At 36.7% G+C, this 21,015-nt stretch overlaps 1 protein-coding gene across 1 annotated transcript; it reads right to left on the bottom strand.

Moving 5' to 3' along the window:
• Positions 1–14,541: 14,541 nt before the first annotated feature.
• Positions 14,542–16,350, bottom strand: LOC112017663 (MLP-like protein 43). Its single transcript, XM_065764036.1, has 2 exons — positions 16,096–16,350; positions 14,542–15,043 (listed from the first exon to the last, which is right to left on the bottom strand). Exons 1-2 carry the CDS (start codon positions 16,280–16,282, stop codon positions 14,778–14,780), a joined length of 453 nt encoding a protein of 150 aa, XP_065620108.1. The 5' UTR covers positions 16,283–16,350; the 3' UTR covers positions 14,542–14,777.
• Between the last annotated feature and the right edge of the window lie 4,665 nt (positions 16,351–21,015).

Below are 21,015 nucleotides of genomic sequence, written 5' to 3'. Positions count from 1 at the left end.
TAACATATTGTTAAAATGCAAGCTAGCTCGTGTAGGAGCCAACAACAGTTGAATTGCATTACTCGCATTCAATTTTTTTTTTTTTGTCTGTTGTTCGTGATTGTAAAATGGCCATACCTACTGTGAATTTCCAAAGCTTGACAGAGCCTGAAGTTTCCCAATCACCCTCGTGTACCTCAACTCCATGCACTTTGTCAGAGGAGATATTAGGAATATGATGAATTTCGCTCCTTAGGATGTTGAAAAACTTATCAGCAGGAGCCTTGATTTCTACATCGGCCTCTAGCTTACCAACTAGAGCCATATTTTCAACCAAAATAATTGGAAAACCACTAAACTATTCAATTACGAAATAGGGTTGAAAGAATATTAGATTGCCTACCCCTTATATAGAGAGCTAACAGCTATGGATTAGGCTGGTTTCTTATTGGTAACTATGAGCACATCCAAAATCTCCCAAGACCATTGATTACATGCCACATCAAAAGCAAAGTTCACTTTCGATAATGCCTTATCTACACACAAATTTTGCTTTTTTTTTTTTATATATATATATATATAAAAAAATAAATTTTACAAAACTATGTAAACGTGGCTCACGTTTAGTTAGGCAGTTTGTGGGAGAAGCGAATATCCCTGATATATATGATTGAAATCTGTTCGGTTAGGACAGGACTGGAGGAGTTTTTACACTGAACCGAACCAGTAGGTATATATGGGCTCTCATTGCCAAGATTACAATATTTAAGAGGATTTCTCTCTCGCGATTTGAATATCCATGTGGAGTGTATATTTGATAGTTGACTGATGAAGACAAAAAATGTAAATTTTAGAGTAGCATTATGCTTTTATCTAAGTGCACTTTCACCTTTGTATTCGGCATACACAATAACTCTACCATTAAAGATGTTTCATTTGTAAAGAGTCTTGTGGTTCAACTTGTTAATATTTTTTGTTGTTTTTGAACGGTTTTTAGACCCCTTAACACAACCAGATTAACATAGTTAATTAGCCAAGTGATTAACTTAGTCAAATTATGCAAATATAGGTTATCAAAATCAAACAATCATATCAAGTATATAGCAGTGGAAATATAAATAATACAAAAATACGATGACCCGGGAAAACCAAACTGGTAAAAAATTTGGGAGGATTTAACCTAGCTATCATCAAGGTAAACTTGAATCTACTATCTTGAAAGAATCGAAGTTCATATAATAAGACTTATAAGCCTCCACACTCACTTCTTATTACTACCCACCAGTAGAACTTACTAACACAACCGCGTGTAAGCTCCAAATCCATGGATTCCTTCTTTCTTGGATTCTCCAGCAAATACAAGCACACCTGCTTGTGTATCTTTAAGCTTCAATGGCAGCAACTTAATGGATCATAAAGGTGTAAATAACATCTCCTCCTTGAAAACCCTAAGGTTTATGTAAAAGAAAACTCCTCTATATCTCACAAGAGATTTACACAAAACAGCAATATGAGCAATCTCTAAAACGTGGCTAGGGTTTGCCTTATATACCTAGGGCAAAAATATAAAACCCTAAACATTTTAAGAGTTAGGGCTGAGTTGGAAATTCTGCAGAAAAAATGCATTTGTCTGATTTTCGATTGATCGAGCCTAAACTTTGATTAATCGAGCCAGGCCAAGATGCACAGTGAATTCTGCATCAGCTCAATTCCAACTTTACATAAACAACACTACTTTGAGCAATTCTAAATAAAACTAAATAAATTTTTTTGATCATGGTTTGCCAATAATATATATTAGAGTTCTAAATACATTAAATCCTAAATCTTTAGAACCTAACAAACTCCCCTTTTGGCAATCCATGACAAAACACAACTAAAGCTCAAAGTTTACAAAGTACAGCCCTTTACATAACAAATCAAATCCTAACTACTATCCATCAGTTGCAAATGTAGACAACAGCTCAATTGAATTAACCTGTATTTCTTGAAATATTCAACAAACACATAAACGCATGTGTGGAAAATACAACTAAACATAATAAATTTCTGATTTCACCAAAACACAAAATAAAGACATATATCAAATGAATAACCAAAAAAATAAAAAATAAAAAATAAGTCAATAAGCTGTGAACCAAGAAACAAAATAAATGTATCTCCCCCTAATGAAAAACCCAAAAAAAAAAAATACATCTAGAGCCAAAAGAATGTAAATACAAGATATAACTCCTAGATACAATCTAATCACCACAGGCTCCATAGAAACAAAAACTCCTCCTATCAACAAAAACAATTACCAAACATATCCTAAAGATGTACTTCTTTTGTGGAGAAAATAAATATGTATTTGAAATAAGTGAACTACTATTTAATTAGGCAATATTTTTACAATATGTTCATAACAAATTGTAAATGACATTTTTACCTACTAATAATAACTCATCCCTTAAAATTTAATGTGAAAATATCAAGATATATATATATATATGTATATATTATATATAGCCAATAGAAAGATGTATTCCCAAGTTGGAGAGGTGGGGGCCGAGAGAAATGGAATTTACTAGCCTTTCCTACCAATAACTTGAGACTAGGAAGAATAGAAAGGTAAGCCTTGAATGATCAGGTTAATTGCGATCAATTCACTAAACATTTAAGATTTGAGATGACCTGCTAAAAGAAGGAATGACAATAGAGAGAGATGAAGGAAGACAACCAATATTGCATTGCCAGAAGGAGAGCTGCGAACGCTAATAGCTAGAGGAGTTAGAACTGAAGAACTAGACTCAAGCAATTGTGCCTACCAATCAAGACCAAAAGGTGGGACACTAGCCAACCTAATGCGATATTGAAACTGAGCTTGCTTGTATCTAACATAAGCCTATGGCACCTCCTTATCGCCTACCCTCAACTGCCTTTCTATTGCACCTGCTATTAACTCATGTTTTCCTTCCTTTTAAAGAGTGCCTTATTTAGATATAATATTGTAAAATTGTGATTTCTAATTAGCCTTTGTTTCCTTTAATTCTGTGTCAAATTTGATTATAATTTCTTCAATCATTTCCCTATATTTATGTGGGTTTATTTGTAAGGAATGAGTGTGAGAGATTGGTGAAGAATCAAGCTTCAAAGATGAATCAGTGCAGTTTGCGACTAGGGATGACAATTTTTGCCCAACCCACGGATACTCGGTCTAGCCCGACCCTAATAGGCTAGATTTTACCCGGCCTAATTAAAAATAGGGTCGAATATGGGTTTTTTTTTAAAAAAAAAACCGAAACGGGTCCGGGTTTTTACAAAAACCTGGCCCGAACCCGGACCCGGCCCGACCCACTTAAAGAATGAAAGCTTGGAAATGTGTTGAAAACACAAGAGCAATTTAGACCTCCCAATAAAAGTTACGACTCGATAGATTTTACACTAACTTGATACAAAGTGCGGAATAGTGTAAATGCGAGCAGATGAACAAATAAGCTACTCTAATCTATAAACTAAGCAACACAACAGTATAATGGAATATAAAAGAGTAGTGAAGAAAGATGCAAACACAGAAAACACCAAGACGTGTTTTCGAAGAGGAAACCGAAGAACTCGGCGAAAAACCTCTCCCCCGCCCTCCAAGCGGAAATCAATCCACTAGACAATCAGTTGGGATACATGGGTTAGCAAGAGACCCTCCAAGCCTAATCTACCCGATGCACCTAAGCCCTCCAAGCTCCTACTCCAACAAGGCTTCTCGAAACCGTGTCTTGTCTAACTCTCCGGATCCCGCAACAAGCTCCATGTTGCATCTGCCATTCCAGGCTTCTTCCAATACTTCCCAGCAGCACCAAAACGTCACTCAACACACTCAAAGGGTGAGGTAAGTGTTTGGACTATCAACCTCTCAATGGTATGGAAATGGAGAAGGAAGAGTTGAGGAAATACCACAAGTAAGTGTATAGAGAAAGGTGGGGATGACAATCTCTAATTCCCAATGTGTTTGGCTAGGGTTTTCTCTCTGAAGCCTCTCTCAACATTTGTGGGTAATGAGGGTATATATAGGATAAGTGAAAAAAGTGTGAGTCAGTCAGTACAGGCTGGCAAAACAGATTGTCTCGCGAGTGTCTCGCGGGAAGGCCTTACCCGCGAGATACTCACGAAACACAGCTGTCTCCACCTGGCTTGACTCTTTGCATTCCAGCATGTGCATGACACATGTTTCACTTCGCGGGAAGCTAAGTCACGACATACCAGCGAGAGTCCTTCAGCCTCCAAATGTTTGAGCCTTCACACACTCTCTCATCACACAACCCTTACAACAAATCCCACAATAAATACAGGGTATAAACGATTGAAATTAATTACAATCAAATTTGGCACGAAATAAAAGCCAACAAAATACATAGTTATAAATAACAACTTTACAATCTCCCCCTTTGGCTATTCTGTAACAGAACCCTAAAACAGACTCTAGACTTAAACGTGAGTTTGGGAACAAAGGCAAAACTCACTCACACCTAATTCTAGATTCTGATAAGCTCTTGAAACATATGAACAAGTATCTCTTGAAACACAACAACACAATAACATCATTGTATGCAAAAAAAAAAAAAAAACTTGGAAAGCATATGGAGCAATAATAGCATGATCAAGCAAAAAGAAATAGAAACTCAAGACATGGCAAGATCAAACAGGCAATCACTATACAAAAGCGATCACTATGCTCATTCTTACAAGGAATGAACATTCGGATATGCAAGATGATAAGCTTATTTGAAGAGTATCATTTACAAATCTAACACTCAACCAATGCAAAATACACGAAGTATTTGCATCTAGAAACAATCCTACTAGGGCACAAGAGTGTTGTATCAAAGTAAAATGTATGATATTAAAATTCAAGTACACAAGCATAAAGGCTGCATACGCAAGGAACTGCATATGCATGGCACAAACCATAAAAACCTACAAACATGCAATTAAACAAACCCTAAAAGCTTACAAAAGCAACATGGGCACAAACTAGACATGCTACAAAGTATAGACAAAATCATAAAAGAACTACTGAAATTATACTGAAATAAAAACAAAGTATCAAAGCTTTAAACCAAAAGCCGTAAACTAGTTATAAGGACTAAAAGAAACTGAATAAAACCGTCTGAAAAACCAATAACCGATATTACTAAGTTTCTAAACTATGCTCCCCCTAACGCTATGCAAGCTCTTCTCCAGCTCCCCCTCAAAATTTTCTCCCATTTTTTGACCGGAATGGCCAAAAGGCTAGAACTGCTCTAACTCTAAATCCGAGTCTTGCTCCATAGATAAGTCTTGTATTTGTGAAGAGAGCACGGTGATCTGTCCTTAAAGATATGCAAACTGGTCCGCGGTGTGCTGTACATGAGAATCCAGCACTGTAGACATTTGATCCATTTTAGCCAGTAATAGATCAAGTTTACTCAAGCCTTATGGTGGAGCAGAAGATGATGGCTGTGCAGATGGCTCTAGAGTCGAGGTGAACCTATCAATCTCCTCCTCTATATCTCCACCCTCATCTTGCTCAACATGAGGCTGTGGGATGGTATGCACACCAGTCTTGGAGCCTTTGATGTGTGCAGTGCTCCTAGTCAATGTATGACCACCAATGGGGTAGTCCCTCTGAAAAAATGTGAGGCCACTGGGTAGCTTGAGCTTTGCCTTGGCAATCAATCCCATGATCAAGAAGGGAAACAGCATCACAGTCCTTGGATTCTGCTTTGTGATGCTCTTCTTCAGGACATGCATGATATGGCCACAAATGTCAATCTCCTTATGAGTAAAGAGATCATACAAGAATCTTGTTCTCGAAGCAGATAGAGTGGTGAGATTGGTGACCAGATACAGATTGTGAATCATCACATAGCTTAGTATCCTTATTTCTGGAGAGAATTTGATGGTGTTTATGGATGATTTCTTTGGTTCACCACTAAGGGCTGTAATCATCTCAGCAATAGAGCCCAATCTGTCCTCATATGCAACTGTGATTGGCTGAGATGGAGGACGAGAGTCTTGGATGATCTCTCTTGTAATCACAAACTCCTTGTGTCTTACCCAGCACTCAATACAGTCTCCGTTAACAGTGGCATTTGAGAAGAACTCCCTGATAATCTCTGAATAAACCACCCCAGTCGGGTTTAGCAGCTTGGTCCAAGTTCTATCTTTGAACACTTCAGGGATGAAAGTGTCCTCTAGAGTTTTTAGTTGAACTACTCTCTCTATGATGATCGTCCTGTCCTTATAGCAGTCATTGTACTTCATATCTGCTTCCGCGGACTTGAATTGATCAAAATCAGTGCGTGCACGCTTTGAAGATGGTTTCTTCTTAGCTGCATGCTTGGTGGGAGACATCTGCACAATTTCACAAAGTAGAAAGGGAACAAATGCACAAATACCAAAACAGAGCACACAAACAAAAACTTGATTAGATTCAAGTTAATCCCAAAGCACATGAAAGCTAACCTAAAGTAGATCATAACTAACTCAAGGAACAAGCAACAACATATAAAGCAAGGAAAAAATAGGCACAATGCATGAAAGAAGTAACTGTGCATGTGTGTGCATGTGTGTGCATATGCTAGTGCATGTGTGTGCAGCATGAGATGCATGGGGGTGTGCCTAGAGGGTGCCTAGGTGTGTGCCTAGTGAGTGCATCATGAGCAAAGTGTAGGAAACCCATGAACATAGACCAAAACAAGTAAAGTAAGGTTAAACATATGGAAATTAAAAAATGGAACTCATATGAAATAAAATAGGCACAAAAATGTCACTCGGACATTTTAGCAAACACCTTATGTGCATAAACACATTCTAAGTATGAGCAATGTATGATCATGGCAAAAACTTGCCTAAATACATGTGAAAATGCCACAAGGGGCCAACACAGATACACAAATATCAAATGGGACACAGCCCAATTAAAAGATTTGACAAAAATACACCCAATTTTGAAAACCAACCCAAATTTTCGAAAATCCCCAAATATCAAAACCCTAACAAAAAATCTGCATAATCTAAGCAAAAACTTAAAAAGAATTGTTTATGAAACATACCTTGTACAGATGCTTAGATTGAAGGGGATTGAATGGAATAGTGATTTGGGTTGAAAAGAGGTCGAAAGAGTTTGAGCGAGGGAAAAGGTTTTGATTTGAAAAACTGTCACATCAGCAATATAAAACTGAAAGCACGCATTTTTCGCGGGTTAGAGAGTAGCGACACAGTCGCGAGACAACCGCGAAAATGGCCACTAAAGCACAAAAGCTTTCGCGATAAGCTTTAAGTCGCGAAAGAGTCGTGAGACAGTCGCGAGAGTTTCTGTCTGAATTTTGAAAAAATCTAATTTTTGGCTAAACAGCATTTCGTGAGAAGCTGTTGGTTGCGAGACAGTCACGATACAGTCACGAAAGTTTCTGTGTGACAAGATGAACACAAATTTCCCTCAAGCCCTTTTCGGGGGAAGCTATAAGTCGCGACCTTCTCATGAAACAGCCCCTAAACTAGTTTTTGAAGTAAAACATAAAAATACATTTTGAACAAATACAAATACAAAAAAAAAAAAAAAAAAATGAAAGTATAAAATGACTTTCAAAAACAAATAAAACACTCAAAAATCTTTTTGGGTTTGATCAACTAGTTCTTGAGCATACACATCACATTTGAACATGTACAATCACACAAATGAGATAGGCATTGATTGAATCAAAGTCTTGTGTGTTGTGTGTGCGTATCAAATGAGGAATAGTCTATAGACCAAGGCGAAGCTTCAATGATCAATTCAATCGAGTCATACATAACTGATATGAAATCAAGTGGACAATCTCCATTATAGAAATGAGTATATATGACCTCCCACACATTGAATACAAAACTTAGAAGCTTTTCATTTGGCTTCTACAAAAGGCATAACAATAGGTCCAATTAATTTTGATTGGACAAGAGCATCTCATTTGGAGATTGGTGCTTGAAATTTATGATATTTCAACATTGATGATTAGCCTTTGGCTTTTTGAGCTCCATATAATACACATTAAGAAGAGTCGCTTTCCCTTTTCCCTAGTCGAATACTAGTGTGTGCGATAGGCTTTTGCAGCTCAATATCTCTTTTCATTTGGAGATTTACATTTGGTGAGCTCTTTTTGCAAAACATAAAAATAAAGTGGAAAGTGATATAGACACAAGTCTATGCAAGTATCAAGACCAACAAGACTATTGACCAATTATTCATGACAAGCTTGAAAATCTATTTACAATAGTCACACATAGTGTTCAAGATTTCTTCCACAAAGAACTGAGTGCATATAAGACAAGCCACGATCGTAAATGCTCTACGCCATAAGTACGAAGGTACTAGGCCAAACTCACATGTGACATACACAAAACAAGTGATCAAACTTTTGAGATTTTTCAATTTTTATGGGTTTTTGAATTTTTGAACACACCCAAAACAGAACAAGACAAGTAAGATCAACAAAAAAACAGCTGGTACAAACCAGCCGGATAAAAGAACAACAGCAAAAAGAGAGCAATGTATGAAATGATGCAACAGCAAAAGTCCCTAAACATTGAAAGAATTTATGCATGGACATGTTATAATGCTTATGCATGAGTATCCCTCTTCACCCACACATCACGTGCGTTTGGGGTGATATCCTTGACAGATTGGATACGAGAGTTTGGACTTTCAAACCTTTTGGTGAAACTCTCCAAGCAAGTGGTGAAGGCACCGATCATTTTCATCACATCCGTCATACCGGGATCACGATTTTGACTTCTTGGTTGCTCACCACCCCAAGATCTCATGTCATTTCTCCTTCCTCGTGACCGAGGTGCACTTGCATTGTTGTCTGATCTCAGCTTTTAACAATTGGGTCTGGTATGTCCTTGCAATTTGCAATAATGACACACATAATCTGTTCTGGGACTCCGTTGTGATATTGGGAGAGATTTTCCTCTAGTTTCGTGTCTAGCCATAGACTAATTTTGGGGCTTATTTACCATTCGTTGCTCAGCCACATTCTTCTTTTTTACATCATCATCTTTCTCAAGAATGGGCTCTTCAACAACCATCTCGTTTGCCTTCACAAACTTTACTCCTTTGGTGACTTTGGGTAATGAGCAGCTTCCTCCGGTGTATCCCAACCTGGACTTGTCTGAAGAAGGTTTTTGAGATGATATAACATCTTCTAACTTCTGAAAGGAGACTTTCTCTATCTTAGCATGAGCTTGCACAACCTCTTCCTCAAGAAATCTCACATTCGTATATGCTTCAGACAGCTCACCATTTAGTGTCTCAATCTCACACTTAGCCTCTTTATATATGATCAAGAGACTTCTGTAATCTTCCTCAGCTTTCTTCATTTTCCTTACAGCTGCCTTGGCTACTCTGGAATACTCTCATGACTTCTTAAGTAGTAAGGAGTAATATTCTTGAAGATTAGCTGTATTCTCTTCCTCTTCAGCATCTGATTCTTCCACAATCCCAATAGACTCTGAATCAAAATGCTCACCAAGCTCCTTCACAAGTGCATCCAAATCATCCGATGACTCCACATGAGCAATGGTCATGAAGGCGGAATAGTTTCCCTCTCTGTCACAGCTCTCTTCCGAGTCAGAATCAGAAGTTTCTGAATCACTAAGTATCGTGGCATAAGCCTTGCCTTTTCCCCTCAGAAAATTTAGACACTCCTTCTTTAGATGTCCATGGTCATTGCACTCATAGCAAACAATGTCTGAAGAAGGTTGAGAATCCTTCCCTTCTTTCCTCGTAAACTCTTTCCTATCACCTCTTGAAAATGAAAATTTCCCTCTGTTGAATGGTTTTCTACTGTTCTTCATCTTCAGGAATTTTCGGAAGTTTTTTGCAAGATATACTACTTCCTTCTCCACTCCATCTTCTTTAGAAGGAACATCCATTCTTTCGATGATGGTTTTAAGAGCAAGCGATTTACTCGTCTTATGGGAAGGTAGTCTAAGCTCATACGTTTGAAGTGATCCAATGAGCTCTTGGATCTTAATTTCATCTAAATCCTTGCTTTCCTTTATGGCTGTGACTTTTGCCCGAAAGCTCTCCAGTAAGGACCTCAAAAATTTTCACACCACCTTAGTATTTTCAATCTTCTCCCCAAGATTGAGTTTAGCAATTACAATTTCATTGAGCTTCCCATAGAATGAATCAAATGGTTCATCATCCCCCATCTTGAGCTCTTCAAATTTTGTGGTAAGCATTTGAAACTTTGTGTCCTTAACTTTCTTCGTACCTTCATATGTCATCTCCAAAATCCCCCAAGCTTCCTTAACTACCGTCATATGAGAGATCCTGTGGAATTTATCAGGAGACACACCACAAAAAATAGTATTTAACGCTTCACTATTAGCATTGGCTGCTGCGAGAGCTGCCTTATCCCAAGTGGGCTTAGGATCCGTCGGCTTGGTCCAACCAATCTCAACTGCATCCCAAACGGTATCATCCATAGAGCATAAAAATGCTCTCATTCTAACTTTCCAGAAAGCATAATTGTTCCCATTGAAAAATGGTGGAACATTGAGCGATTAAGACTGGTCCATCTCAAACAGGGTCAAGGATCACACTCAGGTATTTAAACCACAGTGAGTGTACCCGCTCTGATACCAATTGAAAGCTCGGAAATGTGCTAAAAACACAAGAGCAATTTAGACCCCCCAGTAAAAGTTACGACTCGATAGATTTTACACTAACTTGATACAAAGTGCGGAATAGTGTAAATACGAGCAGATGAACAAATAAGCTACTCTAATCCATAAACTAAGAAACACAATAGTATAATGGAATATAAAAGAGTAAGGAAGAAAGATGCAAACACAAAAAACACCAAGACGTGTTTTCGAAGAGGAAACCGAAGAACTCGGCAAAAAACCTCTCCGCCGCCCTCCAAGCAGAAATCGATCCACTAGACAATTAGTTGGGATACATGGTTTAGCAAGAGACCCTCTAAGCCTAATCTACCCGATGCACCTAAACCCTCCAAGCTCCTACTCCAACAAGGCTTCTCAAAACTGTGTCTTGTCTAGCTCTCCGGATCTCGCAACAAGCTCCATGTTGCATCTATCATTCTAGGCTTCTTCCAATGCTTCCCAGCAGCACCAAAACATCACACAACACACTCAAAGGGTGAGGTAAGTATTTGGGCTATCAACCTCTCAATGGTATGGAAATGGAGAGGGAAGAGTTGAGGAAATACCATAAGCAAGTGTATAGAGAAAGGTGGGGATGACAATCTCTAATTCCCAATGTGTTTGGCTAGGGTTTTCTATCTGAAGCCTCTCTCAACATTTGTGGGTAATGAGGGTATATATAGGATAGGTGAAAAAAGTGTGAGTTAGTCAGTACAGGCTGGCAGAACAGATTGTCTCGTTGGTGTCTCGCGGGAAGGCCTTACCCGCGAGATACTCACGAGACACAGCTGTCTCTACCTGGCCTAACTCTTCGCATTCCAGCATGTGCATGGCACATGTTTCACTTCGTCGGAAGCTAAGTCGCGACATACCCGCGAGAATCCTTTTGCTTCCAAATGTTAGAGTCTTCACACACTCTCTCTATCACACAACCCTTACAACAAATCCCATAATAAATACAGGATATAAACGATTGAAATTAATTACAATCAAATTTGGTACGGAATAAAAGCCAACAAAATACATAGTTGTAAATAACAACTTTACAAAGAAAATTACCAAAAATACCCTAGTATATATATAAACTTATAAACCCTAACTTATTCATTTCTCATTTCACTCAGCCCCCTAGCCGCCCCTCCCACTCTCACTAACTCTTCTCTCCCACTCTCACTCACTCTCCTCTCATGTCTCATGTCGTTGGCCACTGAATGTCAGCTGCGTCTCTCTCATTCTCTCAACCTCTTGGTCTCACTCTCTTTGCCGAAGAAGACGAAGACGAAAATCTAAGATTCTCGCCTCAAAGCCTCTCCGATCTCATCCAGTTTCGTTCAATATTGCACCCTATATTTGATTTGCAACGAGTTTAATGAAAGTTGAAGCCAACGACCACAACCACGGTGATTACGGCAATGATTTTTGATGTTCTTCCATATTTTCTTTATTTGATTAGTGGGTTTGGGGATTTAGATTCTCGTTGTTTAACCTGTGTGTTTGGGGATTTAGATTTAGTTGTTAAGATTTGATGTTCCTTGCATGTGCTTGTTTTAGATTTTAATTTCAAATGTATTTGGTTTCTGTGAATAGTTTGATTTTAGCTAGAATAGGTGCTGATCAAGAGGCAAATTTCCTTTTGTTTTCCAATCCACCTGTGGACTTGCTTAAGACCTTAGAGGATGACTGTAATGGAGTTTATTTCAACAGACTTTGTACTGATTTGGATGTAGTTGTTTAGTTTAATGATATCGTCGTTTTTAACCCCAAAAAAAAAAAAAAAAGTTCGATTTCAAATGAATTTGGTTTCCGTGAATAGGAAATATGAATAGGTATGGTGGATTTGATTGGAGATCTAGTTTATGCCCTATATATGAATGTTGATTTTCGTTTTTATGCTTTTGTAAATGGTATCTTGGGTGATAAATCTTTATCACTTAACATGAAGAAGCAAGGGGAAAACTTTTTTTTTTTTTTTTTCAGCTGTAGATTTACTTGAAAACTTTCAAATACAAAAATTGGAGGTGTTTAGGTGCTAGATTAGTATGGGAAAAATAAAATTGGGTGTTTCTGTGTTTAGTCAGTGTTGTGCTTGCTGAATTACTCTTTTTTTTTTTTTTTTTTTTTGGGTTGGGCCTCTGGGGCGGGTTCGGGCCCCGGGAACGGGCCGGGTTCGGGCCATAGGTCTTAGCCCGCGGGTCGGGTCCGGGTATGAAAAAACCCGGCCCGAACCTGACCTGTTGCCAATCCTATTTGCGACTAGCTCACAAGAAACTTGCGAGAAAGTAACCCGAGAAAAGGCCACATTTGAAGCACATAACTAGAAACTGAAGACCTATGAATTGTAATAAGTGCTTTTCGGAGAGAAAACCCTAGCAAATACACTTGAGAGTTAGAAATTGTTATACCTACAATCATCTACACATTTCCTCTTGGTTTTCCTCTACTCTTACCTCTCCATCTCTACATCTTTGAGAGGTTCTTAGTGGGGGATGCATTGGAAGGAGCCATTTAGTGGCGAATGCAATCAGGTTGAATTGCAGTATCCGAAAAGCTAGTGAAAACAAGACTATAAGAAGTCTGTTGGTAGCAAGAGCTCGGAGGTCTTAAGTACATGGGGTAGACTAGGCTTGGAGGGAATTTTGTTATTTGTGTACTCCAACTATTTTCACTAGTGGATTGATTTCTACTTTGAGGGCTGCGAAGAGATTTTTTGCCTAGTTTTTCGGTTTTCTCTTTGATAACACATCTTGGTATTATCTTGTATTTGTATCTCTCTTCTCTACTCTTTAAGCTTTACTTTTATTGTTCATTGTGATTGGACATAGCTTAGAGTAGTATTATCAGCATATTGCGCTTATTTACTCTTATTCCGCACTTTGATAAGTTAGAATAAAAGTAATTTAACTGTAATTTTTAATTTGGGGTCTAAACAATCTCTAGTATTCCACACTAATTTGAACTTTCAAATATACTGGTTAGATGGAAGGGAGGCGATATCTTTCATAAAATTCAATTGAAATTATTTATTGAATTAAAAGAAGATTGCCCCAGTGAAGGAAATAGAGGAGCGGAACGATAGAGCTCAACAAAAGAAGGAGCTTGCATAACTAAGCAATGGATGCCATTGAGCAATAAGGAAAACGGCAGGGCCAACAAGTAAGAATTCTACGAAGACCTTCGAGATTAAGAGCCCTAGGTGGACAATTTCCATCCATTTGCTGTCTTATTTGTTACCTCAGGTCAACTACCTAAAAGACAGTTTTTTCAAGATAAGTTAAAAACATCAAATCTTTTTATCAATCTTGTAACAGGTTTGTTTAAATTTAATAAATATTTTTTACATAGCACACATCGATTTATAAAGTAGTTAACTTGTAGTTAATAAAGTATTTAACTTGTATATCAAATTGTGTTTATAAAATTATTTTACCTTATTGTACATATATATGGTATGAATATATTCTATAAAGAAAAAAATTATATACATATATATATATATATAAAAATTGTCTATTATTTTTTATTCAGCCCTCAAATATAAATTCTTGACTCCACCGCCAATGTCAATGTTTTCAACTTATACAAATCTTAGTTCAATTCTTTCCAAGTCATTTGATAGAGTATGACATATGAGCTTGGCCCTTAATGTTAGCTTACTTGTGCTAACTTTCTCAACCGAACCAATGTCTGCTGTACTAAAACATACTAATACCCTCTCCATTCGAAATAGATTAAGTTTATGATTCTGATTAAACATTACAGATGACATGATAGTCTGTATATTGCTATATACAATAAATTAAATTTTAACCATAAAATGGACTCTATTTGAAATGAAATGAGGAGGATCATGTTCCTGATAAAGATTGTGTGTATGGAGTGAGAGAAAGACACAAATTTACTTCGGCAATCCAAACTTCATTATATATAGTACAGATATCAAGTCCTTACAATTTAAAACAAGCTTGTGATGTCATACCCATCAGGACCATCACATTGTTTGCACGCATAGATATAGTTTTACCAACAATTACTTAGAAATACGACTTATCCGTCAAAGGAAGCAGCAAGCATAAGATTCTTCAAATTTTTATTATCCCACTATATATAGTAGCGAAGGATTTTTCATTTCGTTATGGCTTAATTATGTGTGCATCGACATCCTTAAGTATATTGAGCACAAAATCCAGGTACTTGTCAGGAGCTGGAACATCCTCATTTAGTTTCTCATAATCCACTGTAACTTTCGCCAAGGCACCCTCAGCCGTTGTTGTAATGTTAACAGTCGCCTTATAGCTCTTGTAATTCTTAAAAAGATCTCCTTCAATAGCACTAAAAGTCACTGATTTGTTTTCATCATCTATTTCTACCTTGTCCTTGATGGTCTCCGTCTTCCCATCTGTTGTTTCATCACAAAACTTACTGTTCAAATTAACTCATCTCTGATTATTATTAGTAATTCTAAATAGTCATGATTATTTGTAACTAGGTTAATAAACAAGGTTAGCTTGTGTTCAATACTTCAGTGTTGCTTTGCGTTGAACCCAACAAGGGCAATATATCTTAACATGATTACATGTCAACCTCGTATAATGTCTAATACACAAGAACACTGTACAAAAGTCTTACCCTAATAAACCAAGTTAAGAAGCCAAATAAGAACATAATAAGCTCATTAAAGTATTTGAGGACATCCATAGAGACTAAGGGTCTGTTTGGTTGGGGTGAAATAAGAAGAATAGAAAATATAAGAGAGAAAAGTGGAGAGAAAATTGATTTTATAAATGTTTAGTTAAAGAGAAGGGAATGATAGAAAAATTGGTAGGACCTAGGTGTTTCTCTCCTGACCCATCAATATTGTATCTTCCCAAACAGAGAGAGAAAATAGAGGAGAGAGGAATAATTGCAGTCAAAGACTGAACTATTCCCCTCATTTTACATACTGGATAGTGCTTTTTTTTTTTTGGTTTAACTAGACATGAAAATTTTTTTAAAACTTTTTTTTGGCATGATTTTATTTTTTATAATAAATTTGGGTTATTGCCTTTTTTTTTTTTTTTTTTGCTACTTTTTTTTTTTTTTGGACATCATTTTTAACAAGAGCATATAGGTAATTTTACTCAAACTCATTTTTTCTAACATTCCACTTTTCTACTCCCAACTACATATAAATGAAGAAATTAAAATCTTTTCTGTTCTATTACTTTTCTATCATTTCCCAATTTTCTATCATCTTACTTTTCCATTTTCCTAATTAAAAGATCCTAAAATTTTTCCCCTTAATAAGCTAAAATATTTTTGGACCTGAAACATTAAATTTAAACACTACAAAAATAACAAATCAATATTACGAACAGACAAAAAATAAAAAATAAAAAATGAATCATCAATTCGACTTTGGCTCCTACACGAGCTAGCTTGCAAATTAACAATATGTTAAAATGGCCATACCTACTGTGAATTTCCAAAGCTTGACAGAGCCTGAAGTTTCCCAATCACCCTCGTGTACCTCAACTCCATGCACTTTGTCAGAGGAGATATTAGGAATATGATGAATTTCGCTCCTTAGGATGTTGAAAAACTTATCAGCAGGAGCCTTGATTTCTACGTCGGCCTCTTGCTTACCAACTAGAGACATATTTTCAACCAAAATAATTGGAAAACCACTATACTATTCAAATTACGAAATAGAGTTGAAAGAATATTAGATTGGCTACCCCTTATATAGAGAGCTATCAGCTATGGATTAGGCAACAGTTTCTTATTGGTGACTATGAGCACATCCAAAATCTCCCAAGACCATTGATTACATGCCACATCAAAAGCAAAGTTCACTTTCAATCATGCCTTATCTATACACAAATTTTGCTTTTTTTTTTTTTTTTTAAATAATTTACAAAACTATGTAAACGTGGTTCACGTTAAGTTAGGCAGTTTGTGGGAGAAGCGAATATCCTTGATATATATGTTAGGACATATGTAAATTATGTTAGGAATATATGTCAATATTTTATGTAATTGGCTAATATTTTAACAAAACGCACTTTACTTGTAATTTGATAGATCTAGAATGTGTTTAATGCTTCAAGAAACAAAGTTTGTCCAAGAATCAAGTGATAAAGTGCCATATTTTAAAGCTCAACAGCTAGCATATATCAAGGTTTAAATGTTGCTGAAACCCGTGCCTTGACAACTAGCTTGATAGATGGTTATCTATCGAGATTTATGAAACTCAGTTTTTTAGAATTTTTTTTCATCCAATTCGTGAATGTATGTTTGGGCTTTTTTTCTCATAACCCTAAACATATATAAGAATTATTTAAAGGGCTGTAATAGGTGACACAAGTTGCACAAGAGCATAATTCCACAAGTATGAAGAATAGTGTAATCAGAAACCTAGTTTGCCCTAGTTCTTGAAGAAGCTATTGTGTTTTGTACACCATAGGGTTTTGTGACCAAGCAACTTCATGATCTTCAATATGTGATGAATTGAAGAACTTTGCAACCAACATCATTCTCAAGTTGGTAATCAAGTTGCGTTCTAGGATTCGTGCATCAATTGGTTAGTCACATACTAGGAGCCATGCATTGAAAATGAGAGATTATTGTTACAGAACAAGTCCAATTGGATGTTGAGGTAAGGGTTCAATTGTAGGTTGGTATAAGGTACTGAGATTCTTTTACTTATAATCGCTTATTTTGATAATAGCAGATTCTTGGGAGTGGTGACCTTAAAATCATCCGGTGGGGTTTTTGCCATGTAGGCTTTCCCTATTCGTAAACAAATCACCATGTCAATTTATTTTCTGCTGCATACTTTAGCTAATTGATGATTTATTTGTGCTGCCACATACAATTGCATGTTAATTTGATTAATTAATAAACTTGGCTAATTAATCAATTAATTCATCACAATGGATCAATACGTTTTTGGCCTATCAAGTAGTATCAGAGCAGACACACTCTGATTAGATTTTAATCTTTGATGTGTGATCCATTGACCCCTGTTTGTCATGGATAGAGGACAGTCTCTTATTATACCTCCTTTATTTGATAGAACTAAATATGCATACTAAAAAGTATGCATGAGAGCTTTCTTACAGTCTTTAGATGAGAAAGTGTGGCAAGCTGTGGAGATAGGCTGGACCAAGCTTACAAAAGCGCCGGCCGATTGGGATGATGCTAAGATCAAGGTAGCAAATTTCAATAGCAAGGCATTGAATGCTCTATTCAGTGTAGTCACGAATAAAGGGTTCAAGAAGATATCCTCCAATAAAACTGCTAAGGAGGTATGGACCATTCTCCAGACAACCAATGAAGGAACCAAGGCTGTCAAGGATTCAAAACTTTAAAGGCTTACTATAAGCTCTAAAGAGATCAAGATGAAAGGGAATGAGTCGTTTAATGAGTTCTATGCCAAGCTCAAGGACATAGCGAACTCATCATTTAATCTTGAGAAAACTATTCATGAATATAAGATTGTGAGAAAGGTGCTTAGATCTCTACCTGAGAGATTTCATGCCAAGATCACTGCCATTGAGGAATCAAATGATATTGACAAAATTCCCTTGATAGAGTTGGTTGGCAATCTATAGACCTATGAGTTGGGTTTGACAAGGATCGGGAAATCAAGCAAGAGCAAAAGTAAAAGCATGGCATTGAAGGCTAAGAGTAGTGATACTGATGAGTCTTCTGATGATGAAAATTCTAAGATGAAGTCCTACATCACCAAGAAATTCAAGAAGTTCATGAAGAATGCCAATGCAAAGGGCTTTGACAAGGACCGTAGACAGTTGAGTTCTTCTCAATCTAAGAGCCAAGACAAAGGGAAGAAAGATGCTAGGGATGACGGTCAGTACACTATTCCCTCAGGACCAAAGTATTTTAGGTGTCAAGGTTTCGATCATATGAAACAAGAGTGCCCTACGTATCTCAAGACCATTGGGAAGAGTAAGGCACTTGCTGCTACATTGAGTGACACTAAGCCTGAGGATGATTCTAATAATGAGGATGATGGAATCCTAAATGCCGTCATTGCCACAGTAAATCCTACTGAAGGAATTGTTGAAGATGTGGATGAAGAAGAGGAGTTGGTGGAATCTAAGTTTGAAAAGATGAATGAGCAAGATGTCATTCACACAGCCTATGCAAAGTTATACAATGTCTCAGAAAAACATGAGAAGTTGTATAGCTTGGCCACCAAGAAGCTTAGTGATGTGGAGCTTAAGAGTGAAGAAATCTCTACAAAGTTTGATGAAGCAAACTAGACCATTGGAGCACTAAGATTTGAGAATAATTTCTTGGCTGAGAAGACCAAGAAGCTCAAGGAAGAACTGTTCCAAGTCAGAGCTTAGCTGGAAAGGACTTCAAGTGCTAAGCTCGATGAGATGCTCAGTTTTCAGAAATCTGCTTCCGATCGAACCAGTTTAGGGTATAATTTCTCTTCTCCTAGTATTGCTTCTACTAGTGCTACTATTTTGTTCCTCCTGCTAATAATATTGAAATTGAGAACAATGATGTTAAAAATGAATTAGCTAGTGAGAACATAGACAAGGGTAAATCTATCTTAAGAGCACCCCCTAAGCTCGATAAGAAAGAGATTAAAAACCCTAGGGCTAAGAAAGGGAACTCTCAAAAGCCAAAACAGAATAAGTAGCATTTCTGTTATCACTATGGTGCAGCTAGACATACTCGACCTAATTGCTATAAGTGGTTAGCCACTCAAAAAAAGCAACAGCATGATCGCGTTGGGAGACCAGAATCAGTTTCCATCCTCTTTTGCTCATTTTGGAGATCTTCTCAAAACCCTTATATTCCTTTCGAACTTGAATGGGTTTAACTCTTCCCCCTCACCGTTGGATCAAGGGTTTGCTAAAAGAAAAGGTTCCTCCAAGGTGTGGAAGGAAAAGGGCTCCAAGTGATTCTGTCACTTCTTCTCTCCCTCCCCCCTTCTTGTTTTTGTTTTTGCATTACTTGTGTATTTTGCTTCATTGTTTTAAGTCAGTCTAGTTTTATGCATTGCTTTATTTTATTTAACATGTTTTTGTTTTGTTAGTTTTCAATTTTGTTTTATTTTTTTCTTATAAAAATAAATAAATAAATTGAAAAATACAAAAACAGTATGTGTATGTGTACATTGGTACTTGTGTACATTGGATGGCCATTGAAACAAAGTTTTCTAAATTTTGTATCTTTTGTAACTTAGATGAGCATCTCTATGCACAACTAAGCAAGTGAATTTTGTGGCTTGTGTTTGTGATAAGTAAGGTTAAGTAATTTCTTGAGCTTAACATTCGTATCACTCTTTTTGACGGGAAGGACTAAAAAATTCTAAGAGAAAGACATAAATAATCATCTTACCACTATTACCTGCCAATCATGAAATAACATCTGTATGCTTCGGCACAGCAAAAATGCAATATCAAATGCTTAACATCATTAGGTATTTCTTTTCTCTCTCTTATATGCCCATGCATGGTTTGCTTAAAAGAAAAATATGTAAAGAAAAATAAAAAGCAAAAAGATCAAAATGCTTTATATGATTGCAAGCGTGTATTCTAGGAAATGTGGGAGTTATAGGATGTACCTCGAAAGTGATAGTCCCCATCAAACAGTTATGATTGTGTGTAAGTTAAAGTGATTTTCTCATATCTCAAATTGTCATTACATATAGACACTTATACAATCTTGCGATGTTTTTTACACATAACACACAATATTCTTTACTACTTTTGATACATGTGTAGGTACAATGTGATTTGGCCATCACAAGGAATATATGTGTTAATGTATGCTCACTAAACTGTCTTAACTTGTTTTTGAAATATAAAATTGGTTAGACTTGTTTTGTGTGTGTGTGTGTGTGTGTGTGTGTGTGTTTTGGGATCAATGTGCTTACATTTTTCTTGATTGAAAGATGTTATTGAGAGTTTAAAATGTTGTTTGGATCGTTGGTTGAGTTGCATATTTGATTGCATTCATATTTGTATTTTTCTCTTCTTGAAAAACTTTTTTAAACAATCTCGACAACTCCTCAACACTTGGTGTTAGGACATATGTGTTTCACTTGTTGAGAACATATGTTATTCTTTTATATAATTCGCTAATCCTTTGACAAAACACACTTTACTTGTAATTAGGTAGATTATGGTATTTTTAATACTTCAAGAAACAAGGTTTCAAGATCAAGTGTTAAAGTCATTCAAGTCTGTCCAAGAAACAAGCTGAAAGTGCAAGTTCATTAAAGCTCGATAGCTAACATCTATTGAGCTCAAGAAGCTGTTTCAGCCCCGTGGCTCAACACCTGCTCGACAGCTTCTATCTGTCGAGATTTAAGAAAAACAGATTTTTTTATTCTGTTTTCTTGGGATC

This window comes from Quercus suber, unplaced genomic scaffold, assembly GCF_002906115.3.
Source record: "Quercus suber isolate HL8 unplaced genomic scaffold, Cork oak 2.0 scaffold_538, whole genome shotgun sequence".
Classification (NCBI taxonomy): domain Eukaryota; kingdom Viridiplantae; phylum Streptophyta; class Magnoliopsida; order Fagales; family Fagaceae; genus Quercus; species Quercus suber.
This window is presented reverse-complemented; position numbering and strand designations above follow the sequence as displayed.

Coding starts and splice junctions, on each gene's coding strand:
- LOC112017663 (XM_065764036.1), bottom strand. CDS start 16,282: ATGTCTCTAGTTGGTAAGCAAGAGGCCGACGTAGAAATCAAGGCTCCT. Junction 15,044..16,095: donor GCTTTGGAAATTCACAGTAG/GTATGGCCATTT, acceptor ATGAAACAACAG/ATGGGAAGACGGAGACCATC.